This window comes from Bombina bombina, chromosome 5 (assembly GCF_027579735.1).
Source record: "Bombina bombina isolate aBomBom1 chromosome 5, aBomBom1.pri, whole genome shotgun sequence".
In the NCBI taxonomy this organism is placed as follows: domain Eukaryota; kingdom Metazoa; phylum Chordata; class Amphibia; order Anura; family Bombinatoridae; genus Bombina; species Bombina bombina.
The window spans coordinates 758,418,749-758,444,289 of NC_069503.1; the positions used below are offsets into that span (position 1 = coordinate 758,418,749).

Consider the following 25,541-nt stretch of genomic DNA (forward strand, 5'->3'; position numbering starts at 1 on the left):
CTGAGCATGCATAGTTGCAGCGGTCTGAAATGTAGACGTGCAAACGGTACTATGTCCCTTGCCGCTATCTATTAAGCCGATTTCATTCATGTACTGAGCCACCGAAGGGCGCGGATGGGATGAAAAACACAGCAGAAATTTAGAAACTTTGACAACCTGGACTCCGTCAGGCAAATTTTCATTTCTACAGAATCTATCAGAGTCCCTAGGAGGGAAACCCTTGAGATTGGGGATAGAGAACTCTTTCCTTGTTCACTTTCCACCCATGTGATCTCAGAAATGCCAGTACTACGTCCGTATGAGACTTGGCAATTTGGATGTTTGACGCCTGTATCAGGATGTCGTCTAACTAAGGGGCCACTTCTATGCCCCGCGGCCTAAGGACCGCCAAAGCGACCCCAGAACCTCCATAAAGATTCTTGGGGCTGTAGATATCCCAAAGGAAAGAGCTACAAACTGGTAATGCCTGTCTAGAAAGGCAAACCTGAAAAACGAAGGTGATCTTTATGCATCACAATGTGAGGATAAGTATCCTTCATTGTAGTCCTCTATTGACTCTCCTGGATCATAGTTAAGATGGTACGAATAGTTTCCATCTTAAATGACGGAATCCTGAGGAATTTGTTTAAGATCTTTAGATCCAAAATAGGTCTGAAGGTTCCCTCACCTTGGGAACCACAAACAGATTTGAGTAAAAACTCTGTCCCTGTTCCTCTCTTGGAACTGGATGGATCTCGTACACAATGTAAGAATGCCTCCTTCTTTATCTGGTTTGCAGATAATTGTGAAAGGCGAAATCTCCCTTTTTTTTTTTTTTTTTTTTTTTTTGGGGGGGGGGGGGAATCTTTGAAATCCAGAAAATATCTCTGGGATATAAATTCCAATGCCTAGGGATCCTGGGCATCTCTTGCCCACGCCCGGGCGAAGAATGAAAGTCTGCCCCCTATAGGATCCGTTACCTGATAGGGGTCCGTTCCTTCATGCTGCCTTAGAGGCAGCAGCAGGCTCCTTGGCCTGCTTATCTTGGTTCCAGGTCCAATTGTCTCCAGACCGCCTTGGACTGAGCAAAAATTCCCTCTTGTTCTGCCTTAGAGGAAGTGGATGCCACACCTGCCCTCAAGTTTTAAAAGGCACGAAAATTAGACCTTTTTTGGCCCTTGATTCCTATCCTGAGGAAGGGCATGACCTTTTCCTCCAGTGATATAAGCAATAATCTCCTTCAAACCAGGCCCGAATAGGATCTGCCCCTTGAGGGGAAGTTAAGTAGCTTATTTATTAAAGTCACGACAGCTGACCATGATATAAGCCATAGCGCTCTGCGCGCCAGTATAGTAAAAAACAGAATTCTTAGCCGTTAGTCTAGTCAAATGAACAAAGGCATCAGAAAACAAAGGAATTGGATAGCATAAGCTTGTCAAATATATTCATCCAATGGAGTCGCTAACTGTAAAGCCTCATCAAGAGACTCAACCCAGAACGCCGCAGCAGCAGTGACAGAAGCAATGTATGCAAGGGGCTGCAGGATAAAACCCTGTTGAATAAACATTTTTTATCCATTGGATCTAAAAAGCACAACTGTCCTCGCCAGAGGTAGTGGTACGCTTAGCTAGAGTAGAAACTCTTCTCTCCACCTTAGAAACTGTCTGCCAGAAGTCCCGTGTGGTGGTAACTATTAGAAAACATTCTTCTAAAAAATAGGAGGGGAAGAGAATGGCACACCTGGTCTATCCCATTCCTTATTAAAAAAAATTTTAGTAAACCTCTTTAGGTATTGGAAAAACATCAGTACACACCGGCACTGCATATTATTTATCCAGTCTACACAATTTCTCTGGCCCTGCGATTGTACACATTCATTCAGAGCAGCCAAAGCCTCCCTGAGCAACAAGTGGAGGTTCTCAAGCATAAATTTTAAATGTAGAAATATCAGAATCAGGTTAAACCATCTTCCCTGAGTCAAAAAAATCACCCATAGACTAAGCATATTGTGAGGTAGTATCATACATGGTTCTTAAAGCGTCTGTATGCTCTGTATCTACCCCCAGAGCTATCTGCTTTCCTTTAATTTCAGGTAGTCTGACTAATACTGATGCCAGAGTATTATTCACCACCTTTGCCATGTCTTGTAAAATAAACGCTATGGACGCCCTTGATGTACTTGGCGCCATTTGAGCGTGAGTCCCTGAAGCGGGAGTCGAAGGGTCTGATACGTGGGGAGAGTTATTCGGCATAACTACCCCCACGACAGAATCCTCTGGTGATAATGTTTTTAAAGACAAAAAATGATCTTTATTGTTTAACATGAAATCAGTACATCTGGTACACATTCTAAGATGGGGTTCCACCATGGCTTTAAAACATAATGAACACAGAGCTTCCTCTATGTCAGACATGTTAGAACAGACTAATAATGAGACTAATAAGCTTGGAAAACACTTTAAATCAAGTTAACAAGCAAATATATAAAACGTTACTGTGCCTTTAAGAGAAACAAATTTTGTCAAAATTTGAAAAACAGTGAAAAAAGGCAGTAAAACAAACAAAATTTTTACAGTACATGTAATAAGGTAACAGAGCATTGCACCCACTTGCAAATGGATGATTAACCCCTTAATGCAAAAAAAACAGATCAAAAAAACGACAGACGTTTTTAAAAACAGACACAACAAAACTGCCACAGCAGAGCTGTGGATTACCTTCCCTATAAACGATTTTGGAAGTCTTTTTAGCCCTTTAGAAATGTCCTGTAGTATTCATGGGACTGCTGAGGGAATCTGGATAATTCATTTTGTAATTTTAACTGCGCAAAAAAGCGCTAAATTAGGCCCCTCCCACTCATATTACAACAGTGGGAAGCTTCAGTTAACTGTTTCTATGCAGAATTTAAGCCAGCCATGTGGAAAAAACTTAGGCCCCAATAAGTTTTATCACCAAACATATGTTAAAAACGATTAAACATGCCAGCAAACGTTTTAAAACACATTTTTACAAGAGTATGTATCTCTATTAATAAGCCTGATACCAGTCGCTTTTACTGCATTTAAGGCTATACCAACATTACAGTGTTATCACCAATGTACGTTAAAAAACAATTAAACATGCCAGCAAACGTTTTAAAACACATTTTTATAAGAGTATGTATCTCTATTAATAAGCCTGATACCAGTCGCTATCGCTGCATTTAAGGCTTTACTTACATTACTTCGGTATCAGCAGTATTTTCTTAGTCAATTCCATTCCTAGAAAAATATTTTACTGCACATACCTTATCTGCAGGAAAACCTGCACGCCATTCCCCCTCTGAAGTACCTCACTCCTCAGAATGTGTGAGAACAGCAAATGGATCTCAGTTACGTCTGCTAAGATCATAGAAAAACGCAGGCAGATTCTTCTTCCAAATACTGCCTGAGAAAAAACAGCACACTCCGGTGCCATTTAAAAATAACAAACTTTTGATTGAAGAATAAACTAAGTATAAATCACCACAGACTCTCACAACCTCCTATCTATGTTGAGGCTTGCAAGAGAATGACTGAATATGGCAGTTAGGGGAGGAGCTATATAGCAGCTTTGCTGTGGGTGGACTCTTGCAACTTCCTGTTGGGAAGGAGAATATATTCCATAAGTAATGGATGATCCGTGGACTGGATACACTTAACAAGAGAAATATATATACACACACATAAATATATATATATATATATATATATATATATATATATATATATATATATATATATATATATATATATATATATATATATATATATATATATATATATATATACATAAATCTATTTATCTGGAACAGAAGAGGGAAGGGTGTACAGCAAATAATCCCCACTGGTGTAGAATGTAAAGGCAGATCGAATATTCAAAAACAAAGAGCCAAATGTGCACTCACGTGAAATAACCTCAACTCATATGAGGTATGGAATCAGCATAGGAGGGCATAAAAGACACAGGAAAGTTCAGATAAAGTGTCCACACTGTCCCAGCAGCCGCTCTCTGTCCGAGCAGAAATTCTACCCCTCCAGCAGAAGATTAACCACTTTGAAAGGGGTTATGCAGCCTGGTCAGTGAATGTTTATACACCGTATGTAAAGGGTGGTGCTGGGCATAAAAAGGAATTAAACTAAAAGCTATGACGAAAATGCTTTATTAGCATGAAAAACAAATATCTACTATAAAACACAGTAGCCACTGTGGCATAAAATGATCACTCAATTAAAAACTCCCAAAACAAAGTAAGACGAAACTAAGCTAGTGAGGGGGAGTGGCCTGATGCGTTTCACAACGCTATTAGTCGCTTCATCAAAGGATATATATATATATATATATATATATATATATATATAATCCACTGAAATAAGTGCACTCCCACGAACAGTAAATTTCAATTCTGCCAGGGTGCTATAGAAAGTTCAAATATTCAAGTTATAACACAAGCACTCACTGGACTTGATACTGGTGAAATAAAAAGTGTTTTATTCCATATAAACCAGTGACGTTTCGGGGTGTTCACCCCTTCATCAGACCAACGATCATTGGTCTGATGAAGGGGTGAACACCCCGAAACGTCCATGGTTTATATGGAATAAAACACTTTTTATTTCACTTGTATCAAGTCCAGAGAGTGCTTGTGTTATAACTTGAATATATACATATACAAACAAACACACATACAAACTTATATAAATTTACTCCATAGAATTGCTTGCACTCAGTGTATTTTAATAAGATATTAGAAGATACATAACTTAAAAGGTATAAAGTATGTTTCATTTGTTTTTTTTTCAGTGATAATAGATAGATATTCAAATATATATATATATATATATATATATATATATATATATATATATATATATATATATATATATATATACAGGTATACCCCGCTCATACAGCGGGTTAGGGACCGGAGCCCCGCTGTAAAGTGAAAACCGCCTTAAAGTGAAACAAGGCAGTTTTAGCTTTATTTTTACTTGCCAGTGTATTTAAAAGCTTGAAAACGTGTTTGAACTAACATATATTAGGGGTGCAATAGTGCTACGTTTAGTTTAACACTAGCTCAGCACAGTATTCAATAAATACTGTACCTGTAAAATAGTGACAATTACTGTAGTAAAATCTGCCAGACTATAACAATAAGACACAGATTGCACTGTAATGCTGTAAACAGAGTGAACTAAGCATAACAAAATGGTGCCAGTCACTTTTTTCGCAAACTCCCGAAGATTACAGAACAGTTTCAAAATCCTTGAAGGTTGAACTTAAGCTCCACAAAGCGCTGTATTAGCGAAGCGCTGTAAAGTGAAGCGCTGTAAAGTGAGGTATACCTGTATATATATATATATACATATATATATACACACAGTATCTCACAAAAACATAATTTATGTAAGAACTTACCTGATAAATTCATTTCTTTCATATTAACAAGAGTCCATGAGCTAGTGACGTATGGGATATACATTCCTACCAGGAGGGGCAAAGTTTCCCAAACCTTAAAATGCCTATAAATACACCCCTCACCACACCCACAAATCAGTTTAACGAATAGCCAAGAAGTGGGGTGATAAGAAAAAGTGCGAAGCATATAAAATAAGGAATTGGAATAATTGTGCTTTATACAAAAAAAATCATAACCACCACAAAAAAGGGTGGGCCTCATGGACTCTTGTTAATATGAAAGAAATGAATTTATCAGGTAAGTTCTTACATAAATTATGTTTTCTTTCATGTAATTAACAAGAGTCCATGAGCTAGTGACGTATGGGATAATGACTACCCAAGATGTGGATCTTTCCACACAAGAGTCACTAGAGAGGGAGGGATAAAATAAAGACAGCCAATTCCTGCTGAAAATAATCCACACCCAAAATAAAGTTTAACAAAAAACATAAGCAGAAGATTCAAACTGAAACCGCTGCCTGAAGAACTTTTCTACCAAAAACTGTTTCAGAAGAAGAAAATACATCAAAATGGTAGAATTTAGTAAAAGTATGCAAAGAAGACCAAGTTGCTGCTTTGCAGATCTGGTCAACCGAAGCTTCATTCCTAAACGCCCAGGAAGTAGATACTGACCTAGTAGAATGAGCTGTAATTCTTTGAGGCGGAGTTTTACCCGACTCAACATAGGCAAGATGAATTAAAGATTTCAACCAAGATGCCAAAGAAATGGCAGAAGCTTTCTGGCCTTTCCTAGAACCGGAAAAGATAACAAATAGACTAGAAGTCTTACGGAAAGATTTCGTAGCTTCAACATAATATTTCAAAGCTCTAACAACATCCAAAGAATGCAATGATTTCTCCTTAGAATTCTTAGGATTAGGACATAATGAAGGAACCACAATTTCTCTACTAATGTTGTTGGAATTCACAACTTTAGGTAAAAATTCAAAAGAAGTTCGCAACACCGCCTTATCCTGATGAAAAATCAGAAAAGGAGACTCACATGAAAGAGCAGATAATTCAGAAACTCTTCTAGCAGAAGAGATAGCCAAAAGGAACAAAACTTTCCAAGAAAGTAATTTAATGTCCAATGAATGCATAGGTTCAAACGGAGGAGCTTGAAGAGCTCCCAGAACCAAATTCAAACTCCAAGGAGGAGAAATTGACTTAATGACAGGTTTTATACGAACCAAAGCTTGTACAAAACAATGAATATCAGGAAGAATAGCAATCTTTCTGTGAAAAAGAACAGAAAGAGCAGAGATTTGTCCTTTCAAAGAACTTGCGGACAAACCCTTATCCAAACCATCCTGAAGAAATTGTAAAATTCTCGGTATTCTAAAAGAATGCCAAGAAAAATGATGAGAAAGACACCAAGAAATATAAGTCTTCCAGACTCTATAATATATCTCTCGAGATACAGATTTACGAGCCTGTAACATAGTATTAATCACGGAGTCAGAGAAACCTCTATGACCAAGAATCAAGCGTTCAATCTCCATACCTTTAAATTTAAGGATTTCAGATCCGGATGGAAAAAAGGACCTTGTGACAGAAGGTCTGGTCTTAACGGAAGAGTCCATGGCTGGCAAGATGCCATCCGGACAAGATCCGCATACCAAAACCTGTGAGGCCATGCCGGAGCTATTAGCAGAACAAACGAGCATTCCCTCAGAATCTTGGAGATTACTCTTGGAAGAAGAACTAGAGGCGGAAAGATATAGGCAGGATGATACTTCCAAGGAAGTGATAATGCATCCACTGCCTCCGCCTGAGGATCCCGGGATCTGGACAGATACCTGGGAAGTTTCTTGTTTAGATGAGAGGCCATCAGATCTATCTCTGGGAGCCCCCACAATTGAACAATCTGAAGAAATACCTCTGGGTGAAGAGACCATTCGCCCGGATGCAACGTTTGGCGACTGAGATAATCCGCTTCCCAATTGTCTACACCTGGGATATGAACCGCAGAGATTAGACAGGAGCTGGATTCCGCCCAAACCAAAATTCGAGATACTTCTTTCATAGCCAGAGGACTGTGAGTCCCTCCTTGATGATTGATGTATGCCACAGTTGTGACATTGTCTGTCTGAAAACAAATGAACGATTCTCTCTTCAGAAGAGGCCAAAACTGAAGAGCTCTGAAAATTGCACGGAGTTCCAAAATATTGATCGGTAATCTCACCTCCTGAGATTCCCAAACTCCTTGTGCCGTCAGAGATCCCCACACAGCTCCCCAACCTGTGAGACTTGCATCTGTTGAAATTACAGTCCAGGTCGGAAGAACAAAAGAAGCCCCCTGAATTAAACGATGGTGATCTGTCCACCACGTTAGAGAGTGTCGAACAATCGGTTTTAAAGATATTAATTGAGATATCTTCGTGTAATCCCTGCACCATTGGTTCAGCATACAGAGCTGAAGAGGTCGCATGTGAAAACGAGCAAAGGGGATCGCGTCCGATGCAGCAGTCATAAGACCTAGAATTTCCATGCATAAGGCTACCGAAGGGAATGATTGTGACTGAAGGTTTCGACAAGCTGTAATCAATTTTAGACGTCTCTTGTCTGTTAAAGACAGAGTCATGGACACTGAATCTATCTGGAAACCCAGAAAGGTTACCCTTGTTTGAGGAATCAAAGAACTTTTTAGTAAATTGATCCTCCAACCATGATCTTGAAGAAACAACACAAGTCGATTCGTATGAGACTCTGCTAAATGTAAAGACGGAGCAAGTACCAAGATATCGTCCAAATAAGGAAATACCACAATACCCTGTTCTCTGATTACAGACAGAAGGGCACCGAGAATCTTTGTGAAAATTCTTGGAGCTGTAGCAAGGCCAAACGGTAGAGCCACAAATTGGTAATGCTTGTCTAGAAAAGAGAATCTCAGGAACTGATAATGATCTGGATGAATCGGAATATGCAGATATGCATCCTGTAAATCTATTGTGGACATATAATTCCCTTGCTGAACAAAAGGCAATATAGTCCTTACAGTTACCATCTTGAACGTTGGTATCCTTACATAGCGATTCAATAATTTTAGATCCAGAACTGGTCTGAAGGAATTCTCCTTCTTTGGTACAATGAAGAGATTTGAATAAAACCCCATCCCCTGTTCCGGAACTGGAACTGGCATAATTACTCCAGCCAACTCTAGATCTGAAACACAATTCAGAAATGCTTGAGCTTTCACTGGATTTACTGGGACATGGGAAAGAAAAAATCTCTTTGCAGGAGGTCTCATCTTGAAACCAATTCTGTACCCTTCTGAAACAATGTTCTGAATCCAAAGATTGTGAACAGAATTGATCCAAATTTCTTTGAAAAAACGTAACCTGCCCCCTACCAGCGGAACTGGAATGAGGGCCGTACCTTCATGTGAACTTAGAAGCAGGCTTTGCCTTTCTAGCAGGCTTGGATTTATTCCAGACTGGAGATGGTTTCCAAACTGAAACTGCTCCTGAGGACGAAGGATCAGGCTTTTGTTCTTTGTTGAAACGAAAGGATCGAAAACGATTGTTAGCCCTGTTTTTACCTTTAGACTTTTTATCCTGTGGTAAAAAAGTTCCTTTCCCACCAGTAACAGTTGAAATAATAGAATCCAACTGAGAACCAAATAATTTGTTTCCCTGGAAAGAAATGGAAAGTAGAGTTGATTTAGAAGCCATATCAGCATTCCAAGTCTTAAGCCATAAAGCTCTTCTGGCTAAGATAGCCAGAGACATAAATCTAACATCAACTCTAATAATATCAAAAATGGCATCACAGATGAAATTATTAGCATGCTGGAGAAGAATAATAATATCATGAGAATCACGATTTGTTACTTGTTGCGCTAGAGTTTCCAACCAAAAAGTTGAAGCTGCAGCAACATCAGCCAATGATATAGCAGGTCTAAGAAGATTACCTGAACATAGATAAGCTTTTCTTAGAAAAGATTCAATTTTTCTATCTAAAGGATCCTTAAACGAGGTACCATCTGATGTAGGAATGGTAGTACGTTTAGCAAGGGTAGAAATAGCCCCATCAACTTTAGGGATTTTGTCCCAAAATTCTAACCTGTCAGGCGGAACAGGATATAATTGCTTAAAACGTTTAGAAGGAGTAAATGAATTACCCAATCTATCCCATTCCTTAGCAATTACTGCAGAAATAGCATTAGGAACAGGAAAGACTTCTGGAATAACCGCAGGAGCTTTAAAAACCTTATCTAAACGTATAGAATTAGTATCAAGAGGACTAGAATCCTCTATTTCTAAAGCAATTAGTACTTCTTTAAGTAAAGAGCGAATAAATTCCATCTTAAATAAATATGAAGATTTATCAGCATCAATCTCTGAGACAGAATCCTCTGAACCAGAAGAGTCCAAAGAATCAGAATGATGGTGTTCATTTAAAAATTCATCTGTAGAAAGAGAAGATTTAAAAGACTTTTTACGTTTACTAGAAGGAGAAATAACAGACAAAGCCTTCTTTATGGATTCAGAAACAAAATCTCTTATGTTATCAGGAACATTCTGCACCTTAGATGTTGAGGGAACTGCAACAGGCAATGGTACATCACTAAAGGAAATATTATCTGCATTAACAAGTTTGTCATGACATTTAATACAAACAACAGCTGGAGGAATAGCTACCAAAAGTTTACAGCAGATACACTTAGCTTTGGTAGATCCAGCAGGCAGAGGTTTTCCTGTAGTATCTTCTGGCTCAGATGCAACGTGAGACATCTTGCAATATGTAAGAGAAAAAACAACATATAAAGCAAAATAGATCAAATTCCTTATAAGACAGTTTCAGGAATGGGAAAAAAATGCCAAACATCAAGCTTCTAGCAACCAGAAGCAAATGAAAAATGAGACTGAAATAATGTGGAGACAAAAGCGACGCCCATATTTTTTGGCGCCAAAAAAGACGCCCACATTATTTGGCGCCTAAATGCTTTTTGCGCCAAAAATGACGCAACATCCGGAACGCCGACATTTTTGGCGCAAAATAACGTCAAAAAATGACGCAACTTCCGGCGACACGTATGACGCCGGAAACGGAAATGAATTTTTGCGCCAAAAAAGTCCGCGCCAAAAATGACGCAATAAAATGAAGCATTTTCAGCCCCCGCGAGCCTAACAGCCCACAGGGAAAAAGTCAAATTTTTGAGGTAAGAAAAAATATGATAATTAAAGCATAATCCCAAATATGAAACTGACTGTCTGAAAATAAGGAATGTTGAACATTCTGAGTCAAGGCAAATAAATGTTTGAATACATATATTTAGAACTTTATAAATAAAGTGCCCAACCATAGCTTAGAGTGTCACAGAAAATAAGACTTACTTACCCCAGGACACTCATCTACATGATTGTAGAAAGCCAAACCAGTACTGAAACGAGAATCAGTAGAGGAAATGGTAAATATAAGAGTATATCGTCGATCTGAAAAGGGAGGTAAGAGATGAATCTCTACGACCGATAACAGAGAACCTTATGAAATAGACCCCGTAGAAGAAGATCACTGCATTCAATAGGCAATACTCTCCTCACATCCCTCTGACATTCACTGCACGCTGAGAGGAAAACCGGGCTCCAACTTGCTGCGGAGCGCATATCAACGTAGAATCTAGCACAAACTTACTTCACCACCTCCCTTGGAGGCAAAGTTTGTAAAACTGATTTGTGGGTGTGGTGAGGGGTGTATTTATAGGCATTTTAAGGTTTGGGAAACTTTGCCCCTCCTGGTAGGAATGTATATCCCATACGTCACTAGCTCATGGACTCTTGTTAATTACATGAAAGAAAGTAAGTACACCCCTCATATTTTTGTAAATATTTTATTATATCTTTTCATGTGACAACACTGAAGAAATGACACTTTGCTACAAAGTAGTGAGTGTACAGCCTGTATAACAGTGCACATTTGCTGTCCCCTCAAAATAACTCAGCAAACAGCCATTAATGTCTAAACCATTGGCAACAAAAGTGAGTACACCCCTAAGTGGAAATGTCCAAATTGGGATCAATTAGCCATTTTCCCTCCAGGTGTCACGTGACTCAGTGTTACAAGGTCTCAGGTGTGAATGGGGAGCAGGTGTGTTAATTTTGGTGTTATCGCTCTCACACTCTCATATACTGGTCACTGGAAGTTCAACATGGCACCTCATGGCAAAGAACTCTGAGGATCTGAAAAAAAGAATTGTTGCTTTACACAAAGATGGCCTAGGCTATAAGAAGATTTCCAAGACCCTGAAACTGAGCTGCAGCACGGTGGGCAAGAGCATGCAGCGGTTTCACAGGACAGGTTCCACTCAGAACAGGCCTCGCCATGGTCGACCAAAGAAGTTGAGTGCATGTGTTCAGCGTCATATACAGAGGTTGTCTTTGGGAAATAGACGTATGAGTGCTGCAAGCATTGCTGCAGAGGTTGAAGGGGTGGGGGGTCAGCCTGTCAGTGCTCAGACCATACGCCCCACACAGCATCAAATTGAAGACAAGCAGACTAAGGACATGGATTACTCGAACAATGTCCTGTGGTCCGATGAGACCAAGATAAACTTATTTGGTTCAGATGGTGTCAAGCGTGTGGCGGCAACCAGGTGAGGAGTACAAAGACAAGTGTGTCTTGCCTACATTCAAGCATGGTGGTGGGAGTATCATGGTCTGGGCCTGCGTGAGTGTTGCCGGCACTGGGGAGCTACAGTTCATTGGGGGAACCATGAATGCCAACATGTACTGTGACATACTGAAGCAGAGCATGATCCCCTCCCTTCGGAGACTGGGCTGCAAGGCAGTATTCCAACATAATGACCCCAAACACACCTCCAAGATGACCACTGCCTTGCTAAAGAAGCTGAGGGTAAAGGTGATGGACTGGCCATGCATGTCTCCAGACCTATACCCTATTGAGCATCAGTGGGGAATCCTCAAACGGAAGGTGGGGGAGCACAAGGTCTCCCGTGGCAACCTGTGAAGCTCTGGTGAACTTCATGTCCAAGAGGGTAAAGGCAGTGCTGGAAAATAATGGTGGCCACACAAAAAATTTACACTTTGGGCCCAATTTGGACATTTCCAGTTAGGGGTGTACTCACTTTTGTTGCCAACGGTTTAGACATTAATGGCTGTGTGTTTCAGTTATTTTGAGGGGACAGCAAATTTACACTGTTATACAGGCTGTACACTCAATACTTTACATTGTAACAAAGTGTCATTTCTTCAGTGTTGTCACATGAAAAGATATAATAAAATATTTACAAATATGTGAGGGGTGTACTCACTTTTGTTAAATACTGTGTGTATGTATGTATATATATATATATATATATATATATATATATATATATATATATATATATATATATATATATATATATATATATATATATATACTGTATATATACATATAGATAGATAGATGATAGACAGACAGACAAATACAAAAAGTGTCATGATTAAAAAAAAAGTCATCACACCTGACAAATTAGTTAATATTTTAAAAGTTCTATATTGTTTACATAAGAAGAGAATTATAAAATACATGCAATGCTTACTCCCAGAGCTGGTAATCTCTGCGTACAGCTTACAGCAATTTTGAGCTTCCAATCTGTTTCACCATCCAGCTGGTCAGTTCGAATAAAACATGAACCTGTAAAGAAAATACAACATTATTTTTTCAGTCACCTAAATATGTGACCACATCCCTAGAATGACGCCATAAAACACTTTTTGACTCTAATGAACAACATCAGACCATAATCCAAAAATAATTAACACACAAGGTCAAGCTATTGCTGGTAACAACTACAGGGGTGTGAATTTTTTTTAAGAAAATACTTGTCCAAGGGACTAAAGCAGGAGCCCAATCTACTTTGTCCTCGTGACAATATACTTGTCCTGATTCGCAAAATAATTTTAACTGAGTTTTTCTCTAAGGGACGGTGTCTGACAGTATACTGATACAGTATATGTGCACTGATATAGAATATGTGTGCCCTCATACAGTATATGTATATATGTATTCATTTATACAGTACATGTATGTATATATATATATATATATATATATATATATATATATATATATATAAGGAACAATGGAAGAAAATTGCATTTATCACACTATAGAGCATTTGTGTGCAAAATTATGTTTTCTTCTAAAGTATTGATTTATATTATTTAAAGGGACATGAAACCCAAATTTTTTCTTTCATGATTCAGATAGAGAAAACAATTTTAAACAACTTTCTATTTTACTTCTATTATTTAATTTGCTTCCTTCTCTTGTTATTCTTTGCTGGAAGGTTTATCTTGGCAAGCATGAGCAGCAAAGAACCTAGGTTCTAGCTGCTGATTGGTCGCTGCATATAAATACCAATTATATGTGACATTATAATTATCAAGTAAAAGGGATGAAATATAATAACTAAACTGATCATTTTATTTTATTAAACAGCTTTGACTCATAGCAATTAGATAATAATGTATGCAGCATAGAACGGATTATATAACAATATGACAACATTTCCTATTTTGCAGATAACATTTATTTTTTATTAATTTGTGTACCAGGAAGATATAAGTATGGCTAGTTACCGCAACCTAGAAACCTTAGCCTTCCTTATTACAGAGATGCCAATGCTGTTATGTGAGGAGCCTCATACCCTTTTAAAAAAGCAACCAATCCTATCTTAAAACACTGGATTTGGCAGGAGCTAGAGGAGGAGCCTTATGCTAACAGCCTATAGCAGGAGAGAATGAAAATTCCACGAGTGGTAGGATATAGAAATATAGTAAAGGGACAGTGAATTAAAATATTTTCCCCTTTCATACAGTAAGTACAGCATTTATTCTATTTGGCAATGTGTATTTAAAAAAAACAAAAAACGGCTTAATGTATTTTTTTATATTATTGACCTAACAAACCACTATCTCAGGTAAGAGTTTCAGTATGGTCGCAATACATGCACATTTATCTACAACTATTCTCACACACACACAGTATACATACGCATGCATATACTGTACATATAAACATATAGATACATGCATACATACATACACACACACACACACACACATTCATACATCCATATACACACATATAGATACATATATACACACATACCCAAACACATTCATACATGCATACACACACATATATACAGTACATAAACACACATTTATACACGCATATAGAGTACATATATAAATACACACATATGCACACACACATACATACAGACACACATACAACACACATTTCAGGCAGAAGTACTTGTATTATTTGTGCAAAGACGGTGTACATAATGTTACACAGTCTGCGTTTGCAGGGATTCCTGCTTCCTGTCTTCACTTCTATACAGGATTATAGAATGTGCAGATGCTGCAAGAGCGAGTTGTTTATCTGAGGAACACTACAATGATCTTATATGACAACTTCCAGCAGTGCTGACAATAGCACTTTATATGCTCTTCTGCTCTTTAAAAAAGTTGAGGTGCTCTTGTTACACAAAGTGACTCGCTCCTAACCTGTAGTAACATCACTGAGGGACATAGAGGTAACTGAATTCAGAAACGAGAACATTATTTAATCAAACTATAGCAAGTTATTCCTATGAAGAAATGCAGGCTACTGTAGTGAGGAGTGGACGGTAGTTGGCAATTCTGAGCGGCCATTTTAATTTCAAGCTTTCTCGGCATACCGGCAGACTTTATCCGCTGCATGTTCAGAGCTGGTGTGCTTAAAACAGAGGCTTGAAATTAAGGTGGCCACTCAGAATTGCCAACTACCGCCCACCCCTCACTACAGAAGCCTGCATTTCTTCTAAGGAACAACTCGCTCTAGTAAAGTGTGTTGCATCCTTTATTAACGTCACTTTGATTAATATCTGCAATGCATATTGTTTTACTCAAATTCTCGCTAATGAATTCCCTGATTTCTACAATCTACTCTTACCCGGGGCCAGAGAGCAGACACTTCTTTCATGATCGTTGTATACAAACTTGTTTCCTTGTGTTTAGAGACAGCTTACTATAGTCTGGTTAAATAATGTTCTAGTTTCTGAATACAGTTACCTCTATGCCCCTCAGTGATGTTACTACTGCAGTTAGGAGCGAGTCGCTTTGTGTAAAAAGAGCAACATTTTTTAAGAGCAGAAGAGCGTAGAAAGTGCTATTGTCAGTACTGCTGGAAGTTGTCATAAGATCATTGTCGTGTTCCTCAGATAGACAACTATCTCCTGCAGGACCTGAACAATCTATATTATATATTTCCCCTACATGCTGATTGTCAGAGAGTTGGACGTAATTCACAAAGGCTGTAAACATTTGCTTTACGAGGACTTCTTCTCCCACTCTCCCTCTGCCCTCAAGACAGTTCACTTCTTGCCACTACTAAAATTACAATAAAAAAAAAAAACTTTAGCCCTGCTGTGGTCTGTTTGCCCGCAGCAGGGCTAAATGTAAAAAATAAAAACATAAATTATGCTTACCTGATAATATCCTTTTCTTCTGATGGAAAGAGCCCACAGCTGCATTCATTACTTTTGGGAAATAAGAACCTGTCCACCAGGAGGAGGCAAAGACACCCCAGGCAAAGGCTTAATACTCCTCCCACTCCCCTCATCCCCCAGTCATTCTGCTGAGGAACAAGGAACAGTAGAAGAAATATCAGGGTGAAAGGTGCCAGAAGAATATAAGGACGCACCACATAAAATTATGGGTGGGGAGCTGTAGACTCTTTCCATCAGAAGAAAAGGAAATTATCAGGTAAGCATCATTTATGTTTTTCTTCTTAAATGGAAAGAGCCCACAGCTGCATTCATTACTTTTGGGAAACAATACCCAAGCTATAGAGGACACTGAATGCCAAAACGGGAGGGTACAATAGGCGGCCCATACTGAGGGCACCAGACCTGAACATCTACCCAATAAAAAACCCCGCTTCGTCTGAAGCGGAGAAAATTAAGAGGAAAAGCCCCAATGACACTGACTCGCAGTTAGTCTAGAAGCCAAACTAGAGACCGGATACGTATTCAACTGAGCCAACAGTCCTCCAGGAGACACCGTTGGCCAACAAACGGTCCCCCCACCGCTCATCTCCACAAATATAGGAGACACCAGCCGAAACCCCCAAGGGAACAAGGCAAAAAGAGAACCAAGGAAACCAAAAGGTCCCCTAATACAAAAAAGAAAACCTCCAAGAGTGAGCCCAGCTCACAGAGACCCAAAGGGGCCCAAAAAGGGAAAGGAAGCCATGACTCTACCCTAGAACTCTACCCTAGAACTAAACACCCCAAGTGGCCAAAAAGCAAGACACAAGGGATATGGATGTATATCCAGAGAATGAGGATAGTGAGAAGAACTCGAAAGCCCCGACCAAAGGAAAGAACCACCCCTAGCTAAAGTCCAACGCTCCAAGGAGCAAGGCTAGAAGTCGTATGAAGATACTTCTCAGAGCCTCAGGACAACCAAGGGATACCTCAAGGTCAAACAAAACCTACTAGCAGGACTAGTCTCCCTATCACCTCCGCACCAGCAGAGGACACAAGGAAGAGAAAGGCACAAAGCCTACCCAGCTCCGGAAAACCCTGAGCTAAACAAAGTCCCCTCAGGGAACAACCATCACCCAAAAACACAGATCCCTAAAAGGAGATTCAACTCATCCGGAGATAATGGAAGAAAACCCAAAGGTCTCTTATAACTCAGACAGACAGTAAACGTCAAAGAGTGAGAACTGCATCTAGATACACTATAAACAGCTTACGCGTACACCTGCAAGGTGTCAAGAGCTGCAACTGGTTTCAAACTGCAAACCTTCCGCATGCTAGACAGCTATCCTGTACAAGCTGTTGGATCAAGCCCAAGAGGACAAATCCAGAGGCCTAAAAATGAAGGCCAAACCGGTCAACTGCGATAAGGGGAATTAAGCCCTTCAACCCTCCACCACATGGGGGAGGAAAACTCTAAGTTCTGATGAAATCAGATGTCAGAGTGACGCAGCGGAAAACTCCCCTGCCCGTCCATCTATGACTGAAGGCTATAAGAACTGAAACAATCCTTCCCGCCTCATGGACCCACAGGTCCTCTCGAATGCTTAGTTGAACATGAAAAACAATGATAACCTGAGCATTCGGCACTTCTCCCTAACCAGCCGTGAAGAACAGCGCCACTTGTCTGAATAGCCACAAGACCAAATGAACCCAACAGGACCAGCCTGCACCTAGGGTCCTAACCGGCAAGCTGCAAAAATTTCTCCCTCATAGGGGAAAAAACAGAAAACAGACATTTTTAACAACTAACAGGTCCAAAACAACTTCCGAAGAAGCAATAAAGAGTATCAATCCCAGAAGGTTCCCGGATGAAACAAAAACAAATAAAAGACATCCCATCGGATATAAATAAAATATAAGGCAACCCGGAGGTTAATGCCCAAAAAGAAACAGGCCTACCCGCAGGACCAGTCAAACAGAGTCCTATCTTTCAAAAACTGGGAAAGATCTCAAACAAATGACAATCAGGAGATTACTTCATCCCCACATGTCTAATGAGGTGCACCATTTAAATTAGCAGACTGAAAATCCTCGTATCTGGTAACGATAGGGTAATTCAATAACGGAAAAACACGTCTGAGCAATACGCGTGCAATCCTGTAATGAAAGGCACAACAGTCAGGGACAGTTACACCCGCGGGGAACTGTAGAGGTCCTCCCCAAGGCGGAAGGCCCGGGACAATAGGGCACAAGCACATTTTCAAATAAATGTCTGGACGAACAATCGCCAAAATTATGTGGAAGTGAAAATGTGCTGCAACCTCCGGAGGGAACGCGCCACCCTGCATGGAGGAATCAGAAACTGGGTTACCCGCATGTGTAGAAGTATGAATTGGTAGGGACAGGACCCCCCGAGGCGGATAGCTCAGCAGTCCCTTGATTCCCCGAGCCGGAGGAACCAGGTGCTCTGAAATAGCATACGGAACAAAACTGGTTGACATGTGTCAACAAGGCCAATCCGGATTCGTCATCGGACACAGAATCTGAATCAAAATAGTCTCAGTATCAGAATCCTCCGTAACTGAATCTGAAATTAGCACAGTCTCAGCATCAGAATCCTCCATGACTGGGTAGAGGATATATAAATATGGACTAAGTAGTAAAAAACAAAAACGGCACCTGACACCCCCAATGGCTGGGGCACTCACAACCTCCTATGACCAGACCCCTGCGGACTAGAAAGTGTCCTTCGCCACGCGGTCGGGAATGCGGAAATGGAAAACGGAACGTAACCACGCCAGAAAACAAGGGGAACCGTACAGTCCAAAAAAGCGTGGCCAACCAAAAGGCCATGTCACTTCCATAGGCCTCAATGTTCCAAACCACAAGCGCATAAACATCACGCATAAGCAGGTTGAATCACATAACAAACATAATTATAAACCCCCCTGTTCAATAAACCCCCTCAGGAGATATTAACCCTCTATTCCAAGATACTACAAGAGACTCACTGAGATCATTATGATAAGTTAGACCCTCAAGGAGGTAGCCTCTCGGGAAACATTCACATTATAGTACAATGATGAATAAAGTAAAATAACTACATTTATGCTTACCTGATAAATTACTTTCTTTTACGATATTTCATCCTTACTTGTGGGATATTAACCTCCTGCTAACAGGAAGTGGCAAAGAGCACCACAGCAGAGCTGTATTTATAGCCCCTCCCCTTCCCCTCCACCCTCAGTCATTCGGCCGAAGGTTATAGGAAGAGAAAAGGAAAGGCTAAAAAGGTGCAGAGGTGACTGAAGTTTTCAAAAAATAAAATAAACCTGTCTTAAAATAACAGGGAGGGCCATGGACTCGTCATATCGTAAAAGAAAGTAATTTATCAGGTAAGCATAAATTTAGTTTTCTTTTACAAAGATATGACGAGTCCACGGATTTCATCCTTTCTTGTGGGAAACCAATACCAAAGCAATAGGGCACGGATGAAAGGGAGGGACAAGACAGGAACCTAAACGTAAGGCACCACTGCTTTCTCCCAAAGATAGCCTTAGAAGAAGCAAAAGTATCAAATTTGTAAACTTGGAAAAAGTGTGAAGGAACGACCAAGTCGCAGCCTTACAAATCTGTTCCACAGATGCATAGTTTTTAAAAGCCCATGTGGAAGCCACAGCCCTAGTAGAACGAGCCGTAATTCTTTCAGGAGGCTGCTGTCCAGCAGTCTCATATGCCAGGCGGTTGATACTTCTCAGCCAAAAAGAAAGAGAGGTAGCCGTAGCTTTCTGACCCCTACGCTTTCCAGAATAAACAATGAATAATGAAGATGATTGACAGAAATCCTTAGTTGCCTGTAAGTAAACTTTAAGGCACAGACCACGTCCAAGTTATGTAACAGACGCTCCTTCTTAGAAGAAGGATTAGGACACAAGGAAGGAACAACAATTTCCTGATTAATATTCTTATTTGATACAACCTTAGGAAGGAACCCAGATTTGGTACGTAAAACCACCTTATCAGAATGAAATATGAGATAAGGCGAATCACACTGTAATGCTGAAAGCTCAGAAACTCTTCGAGCAGAAGAAATAGCAACCAAAAACAGAACTTTCCAAGATAATAGTTTAATATCTATGGAATGCATAGGTTCAAACGGAACCACTTGCAGAACTCGAAGAACTAAATTCAAACTCCAGGGAGGAGTAATAGGTCTAAATACAGGCTTAATTCTAGATAGAGCCTGACAAAAAGACTGAACATCTGATACATTTGCCAAACGTTTGTGAAGCAAAATTGACAAAGCTGAAATTTGTCCCTTTAAGGAACTTGCTGATAACCCTTTCTCCAATCCTTCTTGGAGAAAAGACAAAATCCTAGGAATCCTAACTTTACCCCATGAGTAACCCTTGGATTCACACCAATAAAGATATTTACGCCATATCTTATGATAGATCTTTCTTTTGACAGGCTTTCTAGCCTGTATCAAAGTATTGATAACTGAATCAGAGAATCCTCGCTTCGATAAAATCAAGCGTTCAATCTCTACGCAGTCAGTTACAGAGAAATAAGATTTGGATGTTGGAAAGGACCTTGAATGAGAAGGTCCTGTCTCAACCGAAGTTTCCACGGTGGCAGAGAGGACATGTCCACTAGATCCGCATACCAAGTCCTGCGTGGCCATGCAGGCGCTATCAGGATCACTAAATATCTCTCCTGTTTGATTTGAGCAATCACGTGTGAGAGGAGAGGAAACAACGGAAACACATAAGCTAGGCTGAACAACCAAGGTACTGCCAAGGCATCTATCAGTTCAGCCTGAGGATCACTTGACTGGGATCCGTATCTTGGAAGCTTGGTATTCTGACGAGATGCCATCAAATCCAATTCCGGTCTGCCCCATCTGAGAATCAATGAGGCAAATACCTCCGGGTGAAGTTCCCACTCCCCCAGATGAAAAGTCTGTCGACTTAGAAAATCTGCTTCCCAGTTCTCTACCCCTGGGATGTAGATCGCTGACAGATGACAAGAGTGGGCCTCTGCCCAACTGATTATCTTGGATACTTCTATCATCGCTAAGGAACTCCTTGTTCCCCCCTGATGATTGACATATGCCACAGTCGTTATGTTGTCCGACTGGAATCTGATGACTTTGGCCGAAGCCAACCGAGGCCACACCTGAAGCGCATTGAATATTGCTCTCAGTTCAGGAATATTGATTGGAAGTAGAGACTCCACCTGAGTCCAAACAACCTGAGCCTTCAGGGAGTTCCAAACTGCACCCCAGCCCAGAAGGCTAGCATCTGTTGTCACTATCACCCACAAGGGTCTGCGGAAACAAGTCCCCTGGGACAGATGATCTGGCGACAACCACCAAAGAAGAGAGTTTCTGGTCTCTTGATCCAGAATTATCTTTGGAGATAAATCCGCATAATCCCCATTCCACTGACCGAGCATGCACAGTTGCAGTGGTCTGAGATGAAAGCGAGCAAACAGAACGATGTCCATTGCTGCTACCATTAATCCGATTACCTCCATACACTGAGCCACTGATGGCCGAGGAATGGACAGAAGTGCTCGGCAAGCATTCAAAATCTTTGATTTTCTGACCTCCGTCAGAAATACTTTCATGGCTACCAAGTCTATCAGAGTTCCCAAGAAAGGAACCCTTGTCTGTGGAACAAGTGAACTCTTCTCTATGTTCACCTTCCAGCCGTGAGTTCTCAGAAAAGCCAACACTGTGTCCGTGTGAGATTTTGTCAGATGATATGTTGACGCCTGAATCAGAATATCGTCCAGATAAGGCGCCACCGATATCCCTTGCGGTCTGAGAACCGCCAAAAGAGACCCTAGAACCTTTGTGAAGATTCTGGGTGCTGTGGCCAACCCGAAAGGAAGAGCCAGTTTGAAGAAGTTTGTCCAAGAAGGCAAACCTTAGAAACCAATGATGATCTTTGTGGATTGGAATATGAAAGTAAGCATCCTTTTCTGGGGACCACAAATAGGTTTGAGTAAAACCCCTGTCCCTGTTCCAATTTTGGAACAGGACAGATTACTCCCATAGTAAAAAGGTCTTTTACACAGCGTAAGAACAACTCTCTCTTTATCTGGTTTGCAGATAATTTTGAAAGATGAAATCTCCCTCTTGGGAGAAAATCCTTGAATTACAATTGATAACCGTGGGTCACTATTTCTAGTGCCCAGGAATCCTGAACATCTCTTGCCCAAGCCTGAGCAAAGAAAGAAAGTCTGCCCCCTAATAGATCCGGTCCCAGATCGGGGGCCACCCCTTCATGCTGCTTTGTGGAAGAAGAAGAAGCGGGGGGTCCTCCTTTAAAGTTCTGAAAGAAACGAAAATTATTCTGTTTACCCCTCATTTTAACCGACCTATCCTGAGGTAGGGCATGGCCCTTACCTCCTGTAATATCAGAAATTATCTCCTTCAATTCTGGCCCAAAAAGGGTCTTACCTTTAAAGGGAATAGCTAAAAGCTTATGTTTTGATGACACATCAGCAGACCAAGATTTGAGCCACAATGCTCTACGTGCTCTTGCTTCTAATTTAGCAATTTGAAAAGCGGCATCAGTAATAAAAGAATTAGCTAGCTTAAGAGCCTAAATTCTATCTAGAATGTCATCTAATGGAGTCTCAACCTTAAGAGACTCTTCTAGAGCCTCAAACCAAAAAGCTGCTGCAGTAGTTACTGGAACAATGCAAGCCGTAGGTTGTAAAAGAAATCCCTGATTAACAAATAATTTCTTTAGTAGACCCTCTAATTTCTTATCCATAGGTTCCTTGAAAGCACAACTATCCTCAATAGGTATAGTAGTATGCTTAGCTAGGGAAGATATAGCTCCCTCTACCTTAGGGACCGTTTGCCATGAGTCCCGAATTGTATCTGATATAGGAAACATTTTCTTAAAATTAGGAGAGGGAGAAAACGGTATACCTGGTCTATCCCATTCCTTACTAATAATTTCCAAAATTCTCTTAGGAACCGGAAAAACATCAGTGTAAGTAGGAACTTCCAAATGTTTATCAATTTTACACAATTTCTCTGGAGGAATCACAATAGGATCACAATCATCCAGAGTTGCTAAAACCTCCCTAAGCAACAGGCGGAGGTGTTCAAGCTTAAGTTTAAATGACATAGCATCCGAATCTGTCTGAGGCAAAACATTCCCTGAATCAGAAATTTCACCCTCAGACAGTAATTCCCTGATCCCCAACTCAGAGCACTGTGAGGGAACATCGGAAATAGCTAATAAAGCATCAGAGGATTCAGTATTTACATTAATACTTGACCTACTGCGTTTACCCTGCAACACTGGTAATTTAGACAATATCTCTGTAAGGGTAGTTGACATAACTGCAGCCATCTCCTGCAGAGTAAAGGAATTAGACGCACTAGAAGTACTAGCTGTCGCTTGTGTGGGCATAAAAGGTTGTGACACTTGGGGAGAAATGGATGGCATAGCCTGATTCTCTTCAGACTGAGAATCATCCCTAGGCACACTTACTTTATTTAAAATATGCATTTTACATTGTAAAGCCCTTTCAGTACAAAAGTTACACAATGTTAGAGGGGGTTGCACAATAGCTTCTAAACACATAGAACAATGAGAAACCTCAATGTCAGACATGTTGAACAGACTAGTAATACCACAAAAGTCGTTTAAACACTTATTTATAGCATAAAATAAACATTAGAAAAAATGTGTACTGTGTCTTTAAGAAAAGAAAAAGTGAACAATTATTCCCAAATTTAACTTAATATTGTTGGTTAATCCAAAAATTACTGCACCCAGAAGCAAGGGCAGAAATAAGGCTTTAGAAGTACTTATATCAACATGTAGTTGATACCCTGCCCCCAGGGTACTTCGAATCAAGTTTCCAACCCTTCAGACCAGCTACACAGTCCAGGAGCCACCGAGTTGCTGTTTGCTGCTGCTAAGCCTGAAGAAATTGCGCCAAAATAGGCTCCGCCCCTTAAGGTCAAAAGTCAGAGTAGGCCCAAACAACACCACATGGAAATTCAGTTTTGCACTAAAGTAAAAATACACACACAATATAACCCTCAAGCATAAAACCAAAAAGTTTTAAGTGCCAAAAATAAAAAACATAAAACATTGTTTTTTATATTGTCTCCCATGTCACATTAGATGCCCAGATATCAACTAATGATAAATATAAAATAGGGACTCCAGTAACACCCCTCTTATTAAAATAGGTTTTACTGCTTATCCCATTCCCATACAGGGAAATAATGCCAGCCAGTTCTGATACACCAAGTCTCCTCAGAAAAAAAGGCTGCACATACCATAATGCTGCTTGTAGCATGAAACCGGTCTCCACACTGAAGATGTCTCATGGTTACCATCAGAAGTCTTGTGGGAACCAGCGTGGATCTTAGTTACAAATGCTAAGATCATCAAACCTCAGGGCAGAAATCTTCTTCCATATCCCCTGAGGAAAATAGTACGCACCGGTACCATTTAAAATAAAAAACGTCTTGATTGAAGAAACTAAAAGTAACACCTCACTTTATCATGTCTTCCTAGTATAACACAGGCAAAGAGAATGACTAAGGGTGGAGGGGAAGGGGAGGGGCTATATATACAGCTCTGCTGTGGTGCTCTTTGCCACTTCCTGTTAGCAGGAGGTTAATATCCCACAAGTAAGGATGAAATCCGTGGACTCATCATATCTTTGTAAAAGAAAAAACGATCTTACCGGAATCTACGCCATAGAACAGGAAAACAGCCTTTCAAGTGTGACGGATAGTAGCATCGCCTCCGCCATGTACTTGAGAGAAGGAGGAAGCGAAGCAAAGTTTGACAATGCTGATTGCTTGAGGAGCAGTTAATCTGAGTCGGGATGGTTTCGCAGAAAGACTCTCCCTGCATCTCCAGACTCTAACTTTCATCCAAGCCCTCACTGAGAGACTGACAGGACTACTTAAAACTCCTGTCCCATGCCGAGGAGTACTACCCTCCATAAGAGACAAAAAACTAAAATGAAAAATTCTGTCACTTCTCTGCCAACCTCCTGGGACGAAAGGCAAAGAATGACTGGGGGATGAGGGGAGTGGGAGGAGTATTGGTGGCCAGGTTCTTATTTCCCAAGAGTAATGAATGCAGCTGTGGAATCTTTCCATTAAAGAAGAAAACAACACATGCCAAGCGCCCAAAACTGCATGCCCCGGGCGTCAGGCGTTAGGAATTGCGCATCCCTGCAACTATTATTAATATATCTTAGATATTTTGCAATAAGTCAGTTTAATAAAGAGCAAGAGAGCTGAGGAATGAATATTCAGCAAATGTACAATACAGCGATACTTAAAGGGACAGTCTAAACCTTAGTCATCTTAAAGACTTACCTTAGATAAAGCTGCAAATTGCCTCCTGCACCCCTTTCTACATCAGGCAGCAGCAACAGTAAAAATGTTATTTTGAAATTAATATTGTTTCTGGCCATGCTCCTCCCACTGATGACATCACGATCTTGGCTGCATCTAGGCACTCTGCTGAATAGCATTGACAGTCTGCTGAATCCAACCAGTGAGTCTTTTGTGATTTAATGCCATATGCAGCCTAGA

General features: G+C 40.3%; 1 protein-coding gene across 2 annotated transcripts in view; it reads right to left on the bottom strand.

The window, feature by feature from the left end:
- Positions 1-25,541, bottom strand: part of ATP9B (ATPase phospholipid transporting 9B (putative)) — a 1,400,042-nt gene that overhangs the window by 862,810 nt on the left and 511,691 nt on the right. For both annotated transcript variants that reach the window (XM_053714846.1, XM_053714845.1), the window contains exon 8: positions 13,004-13,098. In XM_053714846.1, coding sequence (XP_053570821.1) covers positions 13,004-13,098 — 95 coding nt within the window. The remainder of the gene's footprint in view (positions 1-13,003; positions 13,099-25,541) is intronic.